This window comes from Nannobrachium achirus (genome assembly GCF_963921795.1).
Source record: "Nannobrachium achirus genome assembly, chromosome: 17".
Taxonomy (NCBI): domain Eukaryota; kingdom Metazoa; phylum Chordata; class Actinopteri; order Myctophiformes; family Myctophidae; genus Nannobrachium; species Nannobrachium achirus.
Window position 1 is genome coordinate 61,569,655 of NC_137824.1, and position 16,083 is coordinate 61,585,737.

The following is a 16,083-nucleotide window of genomic DNA, read 5'->3' on the forward strand; positions in this document are numbered from 1 at the left end:
GTCGGGTGGAAACCTTGTATGTCCAAAACCGTTCGTTTTGTATTTATCATCTATAAAATGTACTAAACTAGTGAAAACAGCAGATCTACAAGCACACAACGCCTCGCGATCGGCTGTTTTCACTAGTTTTGTGCGACAGAGGTTTCTGCCTGACAGTGATGATATTTTAGTGATTATGTTGTGAGGAAAACGTTGAGATAACAGCCATTTTGGTTAGAACTGACTGGAAATAACTTTGTACTTCAAGTTTAAATTGATACTAAATATTTTTTCAAGTGTCCAAATACATTTCAAATATTATCAAATGATCTCCAACACCGCAGGACTGCCCCAGGGTGCCCCGTCACACACTTTGAAAACCCCTGCTATAGAGCAGGGGTTGTGCAACTTTGATGATAGAGATAGATGATTTCCACACTCATCCATATATGCAGTGTGGCTGGATGAGTCTGGCCACACTGCATATACTGTACTGTCGGGCAGATATACTGTACCTCCATCTCCAGATGTCTTTCCTAATGTAACTAATGTAACATTATGTCTGTCCTCAGCTATAGAGTAAATGTAATGTAACTAATGTAACATTATCTCTGTCCTCAGCTATACAGACCTCCTGTGACGATATTTATTATTATTATTCAACTATAGAGAAACACTGTGACTTTACCATGTATAAATGTCAGAGTGTAACATGTATCTCTGTCCTCAGCTATACAGACCTCCTGTGATGCCAGACAGAATGGAGCTCAATGTTACGCAGCTCTGGATGGAACCGTTGCTCTACGACTGGTGGAGAAGACTGAGATGGGACTGGAATACAACTGGAAACAAAACAACACATTAGCAATACTCAAGATTAAAAACAATAAATATCTTATTCCTGAACAGGCTAAAGAATACAAAAACAGAACATCCTTTAATGTCAGTAGTGGAACAGTTCAGATTAGTAACATCACAAGGACTGATGCAGCTCAGTATGTCCTTACAATCACTGATGACAAAACAGGACGGATCATTGAAACTAAACACCTCAATCTGTCTGTCCAAGGTAAATGTTACTGATAACAACTGATATAAAATAATCATTTACAACAACAATATATTCCAGTATAACTTAGAGAGAACCTCACTTTAAGTTGTTTTACCAAGTAGATATTTTGCCATTGAAAGAAGAAAGGTAAATAAAGTTCTTCAGTGCAGCTTTATTGCGACCGTCAGGTCGCAGTTACTATGAAAAGCTCCACCGGCTGTCTGTCAGTCAGTCAGTCTGTCTGTCCGTCATGTCACACTTTTGCCCTAGTCATATCTCCACCACCGTTGGCCCGATCAATGCCAAACGTTGCACTGACACTCCTTGGATGGCAAATCACAACCTCCATCCCTCATTTCTCAAGTCTTGCTGGGAGCACTAGCTGAGTATCTTAAGATGGTTGGATGTGATGATAAGCTATAAGCTTAGTTGATCCTGGCGATAAGGTCTGAGTCGAGGAATGCTCTCTTCCCTGGTGAGAATTGCCCCTTTATATAGGGCTTGTTTGTGTATTGTATGACATCACGCCACATCATCAGCTGTGGACTCTGTGATGTCATCGTATCTCCATATATGGCCATCTCCGTATATGGAGATATAAGTCGTCCATGCCCAAGTATGGGCTGGTGAGGTCAGACTTTGTGTGATGCGTAGGTTATCTCCATATATGGAGATTCAACATTCCAGGTGTAACTATGGCTAAAAGCTCCACCGGCTGTCTGTCAGTCAGTCAGTCTGTCTGTCCGTCATGTCACACTTTTGCCCTAGTCATATCTCCACCACCGTTGGCCCGATCAATGCCAAACGTTGCACTGACACTCCTTGGATGGCAAATCACAACCTCCATCCCTTATTTCTCACATTGGCCCTCTTTTAGCGCCACCATCAGGCCGATTTTTGCAAAACACATTTTTGGACACTGCTCCTACAGATTTTGCCCTAATATCACGCAAAGCCCATTTCCCATATTCCCTCCTGATTGGCCACGATTGCCTTCCAAAGTTTGTGTATGCGACCTGACGGTCGCTTACCTCCCGATTAGGGAGTCTTACGGGTTATAGTGACTTTACCACATGACTCTGTGATCCTGTATAGAAACATGTATTCAATCAAATGACTTTCCACTGTGTTTAACTGTGTGTCCTCCAGCTCCAGTGTCTGGTCCTCAGCTGTCCTCTGAGTGTCTGTCCCAAGGACACATGATGGTGTCCTGCTCCTGTGAAGGAGACAGTGTTCACTACAGCTGGACTCTGGATGGACAAACCCTGACGGACAAGCAGCTCCTCTCTGGACATCAGGACAACACCATCACTCTGCCTGTGGGGACGTCTGGACGCCTGGTCTGTGACGTCAGCAACAACGTTAGCAGTGCTAATGCTTCTGAGGACATCTACCCTTGTAAAGGTGAGACTGAATATGAATATAAGTGATGCTGATGAACATGACTGATGAACTAGAAAGTGCGGTTTCCTATTTGAGTACCTGAGACGAATAACAGATAAAGTCCATATTTGATTTTCTTTTTTAATATATATATGTTTGGATTTACCAGACTGTAAACCACAAAATAGTAATTTTTAATGTGTTAAATTGTTAATGCAATCCCCCCTCATTTTGTTTAATTGTTGGTTTTAATGTTATCTGCTCCCTTTGTCTGCTGAATATTGCTTGTACAGACTAATGCTGCATTCACACTACAGATATATAGTTGAACGTTTAGCTTGCTTGGTCAATGTTATCTCAATGGAAACCAGCTTTAAAGCTTTCAAAGCTTTGTTCTGTGTATGTCCTGTAGCTTTAAAGCTGGTTTCCATTGAGATAACATTGACCAAGCAAGCAAAACGTTCAACTATATATCTGTAGTGTGAATGAGGCATTAGACTGTTGTTCCACAAACTGCTGGAGATATACAATCCACAAGTATTATGTCTTATAATTCCTAATATATATGAGTTAAGTAATACAATCTAATTCAACAAAATGAGAGGGGAGTACATTAAGACGTTAAGAGATTAACAACTTCTAGTTTGTGGTTTACAGTCTGGTAAATAAAAAAAACATCTTTATCCTAAATTCTAAAATACGGACTTAGACTGTTATTCGTCTCAGGTAAAGGCTGGATAGCCAAAATGTCATGTGAAGTTTGACCAATCCTCAGGTTTGGACCACTCCTCCATTGAACTCAATGCAGGACTGGATGCATTGGATTGTTTATCCAGGAAATAATAATAAGAAAGCTGGACTAGAACTGTAACGTGTTGCTCTAGACCAGGGGTTCACAAACTGTTTTGTCTCAGGTCACCCCATGAATATTGTTTTAATCCCATTCTGAGCCCCAGAAATTAACGGATTATAGTGTCCAGAGTGCCTCTCGCTGGCTCCATTAACGGCCAGTACCTTATTTTGAAGGCCAGAAGTCCATAGCGTTAACACTTCCGGTCTGACGTCATCGCGTCCTTCACCGGAATCGATCATTGTTTACGTGGTGTCATGGCGGATCGGATCGATGCTTTTCAACATGTGTTTTATAAGCGAGCATCTATTGCCATCTTCGCTTCTAAAGTGTTGTTTTGAGATAATGGACATTAAAGATGAGATCCCCTGTCTGCCTCAATGTTATGGGATTACTATTTTGTGCTCGTGGATCCGTGATGATGATAAATCAGCGACGGAGATCGGCTCGGAACCTTCCGCCATTGTACCCGGTAGGATAACCGCTGTTACAGTAATATATTACTTTTCGCGAGATATCTCGGGAATGGCACTCGAGATACTCGAGTACATTTTGCGAGATATCTCGGGAATGGCACTAAATCGGTTAATCCGAGGCACCCCTACATTATAATTTTCACTCCCAGCACCTTATATTTTTAGCATATCGCCGTTGTCGGGTGGAAACCGTTCGTTTTGTATTTATCATCTAAAATATGTACTGTGAAAACAGCAGATCTACAAGCACACGTGTGCTTGTAGATCGGCTGTTTTCACTAGTTTTGTGCGACGGTCTTGTAACTTGGAAATACAAGGTTTCTGCCCGACAGTGATGATATTTTAGTGATTATGTTGCGAGGAAAACGTTGAGATAACAGCCATTTTGGTTAGAACTGACTGAAAATAACTTTGTACTTCAAGTTTAAAATGATACTAAATATTTTCAAGTGTCCTAATAAATTCCAAATATCAAATGTTGACCTACAGTATGAATCCTGATCTGTGGGTGGTACTGTACTGTACTGTACTGTACTGTACTGTACTGTACTGTACTGTACTGTACTGTACTGTACAACCATGTTTCCTCCCTGGACTCCTTAGCTCTACTGACACCACTAGTGCAGGCATTCTATTGAACATAAGGGGTTAAAAGGATCCCTAGCTAATAATCCCTAGCTAATAAGACAAATATGCCTTAATACATTATAATTGTCCTCTATAACTACAATGTAAAGTTAAAAACACCTTAAATATTAGATTTCTTCTAGAAATAGCTAATCTTTCACTCAATAGGGGAAATGCCCGAAATAAGTGATGTCACAATTTCCCATTGACGCCCATGTAAAAAAAATGATGTAAGCATGTTTTCCTGTCTAATTTCCACACAGAAGGCTCATTACTGTCCACAATCAAGCATAAACTGTAGATAGATATCTTTATAGATAGATACCTTTATTATCCCAAGGGGGAAATTAAGTCACCCAGAAGGTACAGCAGTTAAGGTTACAGGACCGTAAGAAAAAAGAGAAAAGGACTGTTGTGTACAGCCGTGCCACAAAAACAAACAAGAAAGAAGAATCAACACTACAGGAGAATCAACCATACAGAGCAATTAAGTTAAAAAAAATATATAACAACAAAAAAGTAGTACTAACGTTTCTGTAAAGGATTGCAATTTTAAGGGACTTTTCTAAGCATATTGCAAATAACTTACAATGGTCCAGTCAATCAAACAATAGGAACTACTTCTCAATGTAGCGCCAAAGAATATACACATATATAGGCTATATACAGTATGCATAAGTGTTTGCACCAAGACAATAATAATAATGCTTAGCCTAAATAAAAGGGTTAGGGGTTAAAAAAAGTGTGTTGGATGCAGTACAGTGCTTTGTGACATTTCTGTATTTTATCCATGTTTGTGCACTGGGTTTTCATGTTCATTTCATATACAGTACATCATACAGTACACAGTACATCATACACAGTACAGTACATCATATACAATACATTGCCCTGCATTGATTTCTCTGTATGAAGTTGCTCCCCTCTGCGGGCAGAACTCAGCTGAAAACTGAAGTTCCCCCTTGGGATAAGATAAGCTAGGTGTGTAAATAAATAAATCATCATTATTGTCATTATAAACATCAGACCATTTTGTTTTGTTGTATTACTAAACCCCAAAATAGGAACATTTTGATTCTTAACTGTAACTGTGGTTAACTGTGGATACAATACTGTATGTGTTGGGGAAGTTACTTTGAAAGCGTAACTTGTACAGTTACAAGTAACTCACCATGGCAGTAACTTGATCAAGTTAAAGTTCTACCCCTGGAGAAAATGTAACTTATGAAGTTTCAAGTTACATAGAAAAAGTAACTTGATTAACTTGAGTTTTTTTCCAGCGTTACATTGAGAATGTACATTTGGTGTATATTAAACAAAATATAATATCCTACAAAAAAAGTCACATGCCAGCAGAAATATGCCTCTCAACTGAGTTTTATGTTTTATTTTAAAAAGGTTGACATTTTCTTTAGTAAACATCTGTGTTCCTGAAATAAAGTTAAAAAAAAAATAAGAAAATTATGATCTGTTGAGGACATTATTTTGATCGTCAAACAAAACTTAAATGTAAAATTATAACTTCGCTTGTAACTTCTTGTAACTTGTAACTTGAGCCAGAAATGAATGTAACTAAGTTACATTTTGCTGTAACTTGCTGGTAACTGAGTTACATTCGTGCTGGCCTTGCCCTCATCTCTGGTCCTCCGTCCAAGACGTGTGCAGGTGGTCTGTACTCGGGCATTCACCAAATATTCAAATATTCGAATATCAAAGTCACTATTCGACGTTGTTCACCGAAGTCGAATATTCGTTTATTATTATTTATTTTTTTATATTGTTTTCTCTTTAAAAAATATATAGCTTATAAAGCTTATCTAGATAGGACGTTATGTCAATCACGTTTGCACACTGCCGCCTGTTTCTTATTTATTTTCGGACCAGGGTTGATTTTTCCCGATTTTCGCAGCTGTTGCACTGAGTCCACAGCAAGTCCTTGCTCTCTCTCTCTTTCCTCTCTCTCTCCCTGGCCTACGGCTTTCGGATTTCCAAAACGCAACGAAAACACGCAGTGCAGTGTGCAACCAGCTTCAGTCAGTGGTTCTCAGCCTTTGGGTCAGGACCCCCAGGGGGGTCCCCAAATTATTTTTGAGGGATCCCCAGATGATTAGCTTAATGTGTAACATAGTTTTCTCTCTCAACAGTAAACAAACCAACATAAAGTTTAAGTGTATAGAGGTTATCTACACATTTCTAAAGTGACAATTTAAGGACTTTTTAATACCTCTGAAATGTCAAATTAAACATTAGCCAAATTGTCAAATATTATTGGCAAAAATTGTGAAAATAGCAGATCTACAAGCTCACAACGCCTCGCAACACAGGTTCTCTTATATTTTCCCATTTGTCCATTTAGGCTTCAAATTCATCAACTGCAGCTCTAACGGGACCCAGATATCAGAGTGGGTGTTTGATAATGACACCCAGTGTGATGCACCCACCACCCCTCTGCCACCCAGCACCAACCCTATGACACCCAGTGAGAGTTCCACCGTGGGTAAGGAGACTGATATGACATCATCCTTTAGCCCCTCCTCCTTCTCCACTCACACCATCCTACCCACCAATCAGACCTCCTCAGAGCGTCCATGGTTCTTTAGTAAGTCCTTCACTCTTTCTGGTTGCACTGCTAATGTTAAAGGGATATTTCACTTTAAAAAAAACTTTTGGTAATTTTATCGTCTAATCAGGCTTTTATGAATACCCTGAACAGTTTTTAATTTGCTTGATTGATACCCTCCAGGCCCAGGGCCTCTCCCCACACACACCCATTGTAACTTCAAACTTTATTTTAACCGTGATAGATTCATTAAAAACACACGTTCTTTTTTCTGGGGACTCATATTACCCTCCTATGTGAGCAGGCTGTGTGTTTTCGATAACTCTTTTCATTTCTTTTTAATAATTATTTTTTGTATTTTTTTTTTTCCATTTTCCCAAATAATTATAAAAAATAAATGAAGAAAGTTATCGAAAGAAAACGCGGCCTGCTTAGGAGGGTAGTATGAGTCACCAGAAAAAATAATGAATCTATCATGGTTAAAATGGAGTGTGAAATTACAATGGTTGTGTATGTGGAGAAAAGCCCATAAGGTGTTTCCCTGTTGAAAGTGGAATATCCCTTTAACAGCAACATTTACACAATCATGGTTTTGGTCTTTTGTTTTAATATATTGAATAATCAGCACACAATGAAAGTCCTTTCCACATGGTTTTGGTTTTAGACTAAAATCAAATGTCACTTAGTCGGGCAATAATGCCTCATTTGCACTTGGTTAAGTGGTGAAAATGGCTCAAAGCCGCGACACGTTGTGAGCTTGTAGATCTGCTATTTTCAGAGCACAACACCAATACATAACAAAGAATAAAATGACTTATCTTCGTTCTACTGGATCTCTTCTCCACTAGACTCGTCCCTCCTTGGCATTTTAGTCACATTTTTACATGTTGATAACATTGTCAATACCTGGATGTAGTTCATAGACAAGATTGTGTGCACATCTCAAGCCTATATTCAGGCCAGGTGCTGGACATCAAGGTATCAGATAATGGAAGGAGAAAAACGCCCGCACACTGTTCATATGCTCCAAAAAACTTACTTTTATTATAGGCAACTGGCTGCAACGTTTCGACTTTACGTCTTCATCAGGCAAAAGTTGTAGTAACAAACAAAGAAACCCCTTATATACAGGACCATTACTTGATTGTAAGGCATAACACCTGGGAGTAGGGTGGTGCTCAAACCACCCTACTCCAATCACAGGGACTGGATACATAGCTCCACCCCTCAAAAAAGTACCTTTACTCAAATACTTAAACAAACTTACATACAGTGTATCAATGCAGTAGTACATGTTATGAACAATAAGATAATTATATACAAAACGTTAAAACCTTTAGTCATGAAAAAAGTTAAAGTTTACAAATAAGGTACAAAAACAACAAAATAATCAACATGACATGATTAGATGTTTAGGCCTATCCATGATAGGGTTTTAAGGTGAGTGTCCCTGGTCAAATTTGAACTGGGGACTTCTGCACAGGGGAATCTGTAGGCTAGATCTCTAGATCCAGCCAGTTGCAGCCAGTTGCCTATAATAAAAATACCTGGATGTAGTCATACTTTTAGTCAGTTAAAGGACAACTACTCCCTAAAACACTTCTAGGCTCATTTTCCTACTTATATTGATCCACAATTACTGTCCATGGGGTCTATTAGGTCTTATATTGATCCATAATGACTGTCCATGGGGTCTATTAGGTCTTATATTGATCCCAAAAGACTGTCCATGGGGTCTATTAGGCAGAAATGCTCCTGTTGTCCAGTTTCCCCAGCAGAACCCAGCAGCTCTCATAGCATAGAGTGGAACCTATAAGCCTATCACTTTTACTAGTTGTCATTACAAACACATCCATGCCTTGGTTGTCCCACACAAGCCACCACAATCTCATAAATCATGTTTTGGGGTCAGCATTTGGCACAAGTGCCAATCAAAGTAACTGTACTGGCAATCACAGCTATTCTTTTCCGGGACTTGTCAAAACACATAACACTAGTAAGACACCCAAGGGTGGAATGCGACCTCAGGGTGACATGCAACCTCGCCCTAAAGGGCGAGGTCGCGCCAATTCTTGACAATCTGGCCAACCACAGCGTTTCTCTGACTTTCCATCAGGCCTGTTGGTTTTCACGCTCCAGTGCGGCGTTCATGCGCTGCAAGTCCTTGTCCACAGCCCTACGGTCCTGGTGGCCCTTGGTATTGTTGATCTTCTGGAAACGCTGCCATTGACTTGCACCAATTTTGTGAGGATATCAACCCTAGGAGACACGGGGAGAACACGCCAACCCAACCTAGGGTGTGAGCGATAGGGCCCTGACTATGTTATGTCAAAACATGCCCATATGTGGACATTACCAAATATGGGCATTTCCAGATATGTCCTTAATATTGATAACATTGGGACAGGGATCTCCATATATGGGCATAAAACGTATGTTAATTAGTAAAGCCAAGCTTGGGTTTGATGCCTTGGGATTTCTATATTTGGACATAAGTGTATACCCAATAGGTCATCATCTGGAAAGGTAGGGTGTAAATCAGAGTAAAGCAGGCTTTTGAGCTAGTTAGGGCCAGAGATTGATGACATCAGAAATCCCCATATATGGGCATAAAGGGATTTTGCTTTTGGGAATGCCCATCTATGGCATTTTAATTTTATTTTATCCTTTATTAATAAAAATACATGTATGTATCCATATACATATGGAGTTCAATATTGATGTTTTTGGAGAAGGTATGTTGTAAATGTATGCTACTTAGTAAGGGTTGGCGATAGGGCATTTCTGTGTGGAGTTGGCCTAAACATGGAGATGTGGTACAGAAGGACTCATATATGGGCATAAAAAGTATGTCATGTGACATCACTTCCTGTACAGACAGTCAGACAGACAGCCATTGACTCCGACCTAACAATAGCTACTGTCTATGACGGTAGTTCCATATGACATATTGGACTAGACTATCTCCATATCTAGTGTTATCCACATCTCCATGTTAGGACTCATATATGGGCATAAAAAGTATGTCATGTGACATCACTTCCTGTACAGACAGTCAGCCATTGACTCCGGATTAACAATGGCTACTGTCTATGACGGTAGTCCCATATGACATATTGGACTAGACTATCTCCATATATAGTGTTATCCACATCTCCATGTTTAGACAGCCAATGACTCCGGCCTAACAATGGCTACTTTCTATGACGGTAGTCCCATATGACATGATGGACTGGACTATCTCCATATATAGTGTTATCCACATTTCGTGTAGCCGCCCTGTACAGGAGGTGATGTCACAACTCGCTGACATCACACTGACATCACAGAGGATACGGACGGTCACGAGGATACGGAAGGAAGGAAGGACACTCAAGCGACACGGTTCTTCAGAGTATATGCGACCTTCGGTCGCAATCATAACATCTGTTTAGCAGAGTGTGGTGGCTTGTGTGGGACAACGATTGAATAGAGCTTGTAGATCTGCTATTTTCAAACATTTTGTACTTTTACTTTTGGTATTTTAATTACATCTGCATGCCAATAGTTTTGTAATTTTACTCAAGCACATTTTAAATTCTGGACTTTTACTTGTAACAGAGTATTTGTACATTGCAGTATTGATACTTTTACTTAAGTATAAAATGTAAGTACTTTGTCCACCACTGCCTGTACATCTGTGTGTGTGTGTGTGTGTGTGTGTGTGTGTGTGTGTGTGTGTGTGTGTGTGTGTGTGTGTGTGTGTGTGTGTGTGTGTGTGTGTGTGTGTGTGTGTGTGTGTGTGTGTGTGTGTGTGTGTGTGTGTGTGTTGTGTGTTGAATACAGAGTTCATGCCACACATCCTTTACATCGTTGGTTCCCTGGCAGCGCTGCTTCTCCTCCTAGTGGTGGGTTTGGGAATCTACTGCTCCCAGAAGAAGAAGAAATCCTCTCCTGTTACAAAACAAGGTTTTTATCAACAGTTTTCTTTCTCATTTTCTACAAAATTCTGTCTGTTTGTTTTAGATGAATGGTTGTATGTGTTTAAACACAGGTAGGCCTAATGTAGGATAATACTGTTTTCATGGAAAAATAAATATATATGTTACAGTCAGTTTGGGTAACTCAGTTAGATGGTGGTAAGAGCGCTCGTTTTGTCGTTCACCACACACCCCTAGCACCACCTGGATCAATTCACTTTGATAGTCTCTTTATCAGCACCATGAGATGGCGACAACAGCCATTCATTTGTGTAGTCGCTGATGTCACTCGTTTGCGACACCTCTTTCGTTGTTTATCTTCTAGCCTAGCTCAGATGTGTTTAGCCATTAGCTTACTATGCCTAACCCTAACCCTAACATTAACCTCAGGAAAACTATGCCTAACCCTAACCCTAACCTCTGTGGGGTGAGGCGCTATCATTCCTGCCGACGCTACGTTGTCGTTGTCTTTGTTGTGGATCAAAGCGACCGCTTGTTCCGCCCCGCGCCACTTGACGAGCGCTCCGGTTCTCAGTTTCACTGAAACTCAAAAAAACTGTGACATATACATATATATATATATATATATATATATATACTGTAGGCCTATATATAAAAAATCGATCAATCATTCAATCATATTTTAGGATCACAACAGAAATACAAGGTAATAGTGATGTGAAATTGTTATTTATGTAAATAAAATGCCTGACTGTAGCAGCATGGTCAAAACTGTGTCATTTAGATTTAGAAAGTCAAAAGATCAGAAAATGAGCATTCAGTATAATTCATAAATCTCCTTTAGGTGCATACAGTATGTAGTTGCATCTTTTGGGCTTGTTTTCATCGACCTGGTGACATACTGTACAGTACAGTACAGTATGTCACAGTGCCCAGCAGCAAGGCATCAGGTCTTCCTCTGTCCCATTAAAACCATCCCATGAGAGCACAAAAAGGTTCATTCCCCCTCTGATAGAAACCAGTGGGTCACGTGACGGTTCCCACCGTCCATATTCTTTATGGTCTATGTGTACGGCTCAGCCGGGGATTGAACCCCAACCCTCAGGGTTGTAGCACAATTATAATTTTTTTTATCTGGGACAAAAAATCACTGTGGGCATGAATCTATTCTGCATCTAGCATGGGGCAAGACCCTAATTCAAAGGGAACATTTTTAACCCCCCCCCCCCCCCCCCCACCCCCCACCCTTACTTAGAACAGACATTCTGACCACAGTCAGGCTGGGTTTTACCATCATTTCAAAGCTCTTCCTGTTTGTCAACTTCCCTTCCTCAGTGAAGAAGGGAAGTAACAGTAACATGTTCAATGATTCCCCAGGTTTCTTCACTTTATCACCAGGTCTAACAATAACTATGGTAACTTCTCTGTATAATAATAATAATAGTAACAATACTATCAAAACCTCGACCAGCTGTCCGTCAGTCTGTCTGTCACACGTCACACTTTTGCGCTGCTCATATCTCCGCAACCGTTGCCCCGATTCTCACATGGCACTCTTTTAGCGCCACCATGAGGCAGATTCTTGCAAAACACTGCTCCTACACATTTTGCCCTAAAATCACGCTGCGACCTGACGGTCGCTTATCTCCCGATTAGGGAGTCTTACTGGTACTATACTAGTTTATCATTAAAGGGGAAGACCACCCATTTTCAATATTGAAATATGTCATTGTTATACCTTAGAGGAGTTGTGTGGAAATAGAAAAAAAGTTCCCCCCCTTCTGTGTTGCCTAGAACTGGAGGATTGATTTTGAGGTTTGTATTGTAAAGTACAATGTGAGATGTCATCAAGTTGTACTTTACAATACAAACCCCAAAATCAATCCTCCAGTTCTAGGCAACACAGAAGAGGGGGAACTTTTTTTCTATTTCCACACAACTCCTCTAAGGTATATTAATGACACAGTTCAATATTGAAAATGGGTGGTCTTCCCCTTTAATGCACTTGACTTTACACTCATGCCATCTGGAGAAGGATACAGAACTTTGAAATGGCAAAAAGTTAGTTTCAGCAGGAGTTTAGTCTGTTCAGTCATCACTGCACTAATCTCGCGTGGCCAGACTGTTGCCACCGCGATTTGGTCAAATGCTCCCGGCATACAGTCTGGCAAACCAGAATAGAAATGATGAGTGCGAGATGAAGCTGAAGTGAAGCCCCCTCGTCACTTCCGTTTCAGTCTCACATCACACACATTTATCATTATATAAATAAAAATCATATAAGCATGTTTAGCTTGCTGCTTAGCAGAAATGACATTTTAAAATATATTTTCTTGAACGGTAATGCCCGTTTCCATTACTCGCCGTTCAGGAGCTGCTGTTCCAGACTCTATATAGCATTCAGATATTGTGGAATAGTTGTCTGGCTACGCGAGACTATCACTGCACTAAACAAACTGAATATATGATATCATATGTCGGTTCATATTTAGTGTTGTTATAATGGTACAGTATGTTGGTACAGTATGTGATTTCTGTGGAACAGACTGTGAAGATGAATTTAAGACTTATTAGGGAGAAGGAAGCAACCTGGTTCTTGAAGCAAATTAGCCATCGGCTGATCTTCCAAGAGAATTACAGCAAAAATGGTGCATTTATATAGCGCTTTATTTGGAAGCGATTTACAGAGATTGTGCATTACATTCACCCATTCACACACACATTCATTACATTCACCCATTCACACACACATTCATTACATTCACCCATTCACACACACATTCATTACATTCACCCATTCACACACACATTCATACAGTGATGTCAGAGGAAACCATGCTTGGCACCAACCTGCTCATCAGGAGCAGTTAGGGGTTCAGAGTCTTGATCAAGGACCAACACTAACTCTGGGGGAGCCCGGGATCCAACTGGGAACCTTGCAGTTGTTAGGTTCACACGGCCCGCCTCCACATTTGACCCGGCCCCCTGAACAATGACGCTAAAAAAAAAAAAATGTTGCTTCTACAACCTCACTTTGCCCCAGTCATAGAACGTGAACGTGAGCCCCCCAGAACGGAATAATGGCAAAAAGGTTGGGTAAGACTAAGAGAAAAATGTATTCAGAATGCAGGGTATTTAACCCGCAGTGGACACACGATTATTCTTTTGTTCAATGCAAAGAAAAGGCTGTTTGTCTCATCTGTCAAGACACGGTGGCAGTATTCAAAGAATACAATCTGCGCCGACATTATGAATCCCGTCACAAAGACAAGTATGATAGCTTGCAAGATCAAATGTGAGCAGACAAACTCTCAAAGCTAAAAAGTGGACTGTTAGCTCAGCAGACTACATTTGTACGCCAAACTCAGCTGAACCAATCGTCAGTTCGGGCCAGTTTCCGTGTTGCTCAGCTGATCGCAAGCGGCGGTAAACTTTTCACTGAGGGAGAGTTTGTCAAGAAATGTTTGAATGTTGTTGTGGAGGAGGTGTGTCCCGAGAAGAAAGATGTCTTTAATGCCGTGAGTCTGTCGGCGAGTACAGTCACCAGACGTGTTGAACCCCTGCGATAGGCACACTTTTTCTGTTACAAACTGACTCTCCTCTCCTCTCCTCTCCTCTCCTCTCCTCTCCTCTCCTCTCCTCTCCTCTCCCCTCCCCTCCCCTCCTCTCTCCTCTCCTCTCCTCTCCTCTCCTCTCCTCTCCTCTCCTCTCCTCTCCTCTCCTCTCCTCTCCTCTCCTCTCCTCTCCTCTCCTCTCCCCTCCCCTCCTCTCCTCTCCTCTCCTCTCCTCTCCTCTCCTCTCCCCTCCTCTCCTCCTCAGATGTAGATGATGTAACGTATGCAGAGGTTCGGGTGGTGCACAGAGACACCAGACGAACGGTGCGCAGAGCAGAGAGAGAGGTGGTGGAGTACGGAGAGGTCAGGATGTCAAAGGTCACGGGGTCGGGAGGAGGTCAACAGAACGTCGCTGACCCCACAGAAGACGACTGTGTTTACGCCAAGGTCCGAGTGAAGTAGAGGTCTTCATGGGTCTGATTAGACCCGGAACCAAATGGACCCACCTGTTATTGGGAATATGAGATCCGATACCCGGACCCGTGGCTATAGGGTATATGCACATAGCCATTTTGTTCTACTTCCGCGTGTCTTTCGACTTCCTTCACAGGTGTTACTGATGATATAATGAAGGCTCTGTCTGTTCCATTCTGCTCAAACAGTCAGTGTTACCGATGATACTGATGAAGGCTCTGTTCCATTCTGCTCAAACAGAGTCAGTGTTACCAATGATACTAATGAAGGCTCTGTTCCATTCTGCTCAAACAGAGCCAGTGTTACCAATGATACTGATGAAGGCTCTGTTCAATTCTGCTCAAACAGAGTCAGTGTTACCAATGATACTGATGAAGGCTCTGTTCCATTCTGCTCAAACAGAGCCAGTGTTACCAATGATACTAATGAAGGCTCTGTTCAATTCTGCTCAAACAGAGTCAGTGTTACCAATGATACTGATGAAGGCTCTGTTCCATTCTGCTCAAACAGAGTCAGTGTTACCAATGATACTGATGAAGGCTCTGTTCCATTCTGCTCAAACAGAGCCAGTGTTACCAATGATACTAATGAAGGCTCTGTTCAATTCTGCTCAAACAGAGTCAGTGTTACCGATGATACTGATGAAGGCTCTGTTCCATTCTGCTCAAACAGAGTCAGTGTTACCAATGATACTAATGAAGGCTCTGTTCCATTCTGCTCAAACAGAGCCAGTGTTACCAATGATACTGATGAAGGCTCTGTTCAATTCTGCTCAAACAGAGTCAGTGTTACCAATGATACTGATGAAGGCTCTGTTCCATTCTGCTCAAACAGAGCCAGTGTTACCAATGATACTAATGAAGGCTCTGTTCAATTCTGCTCAAACAGAGTCAGTGTTACCAATGATACTGATGAAGGCTCTGTTCCATTCTGCTCAAACAGAGCCAGTGTTACCAATGATACTAATGAAGGCTCTGTTCCATTCTGCTCAAACAGAGTCAGTGTTACCAATGATACTGATGAAGGCTCTGTTCCATTCTGCTCAAACAGAGCCAGTGTTACCAATGATACTAATGAAGGCTCTGTTCCATTCTGCTCAAACAGAGCCAGTGTTACCAATGATACTGATGAAGGCTCTGTTCCATTCTGCTCAAACAGAGCCAGTGTTACCAATGATACTAATGAAGGCTCTGTTCCATTCTGCTCAAA

At 41.1% G+C, this 16,083-nt stretch overlaps 1 protein-coding gene across 1 annotated transcript; it reads left to right on the forward strand.

The window, feature by feature from the left end:
• Nucleotides 1–2,232: 2,232 nt before the first annotated feature.
• LOC308302588 (uncharacterized protein) lies at nucleotides 2,233–15,084 on the forward strand (the record flags this gene model as incomplete). The annotated part of the gene is made up of 4 exons (XM_080746844.1): nucleotides 2,233–2,434; nucleotides 6,723–6,965; nucleotides 10,752–10,874; nucleotides 14,666–15,084. 4 exons carry the CDS (start codon nucleotides 2,233–2,235, stop codon nucleotides 14,860–14,862), a joined length of 765 nt encoding a protein of 254 aa, XP_080602970.1. The 3' UTR covers nucleotides 14,863–15,084.
• Between the last annotated feature and the right edge of the window lie 999 nt (nucleotides 15,085–16,083).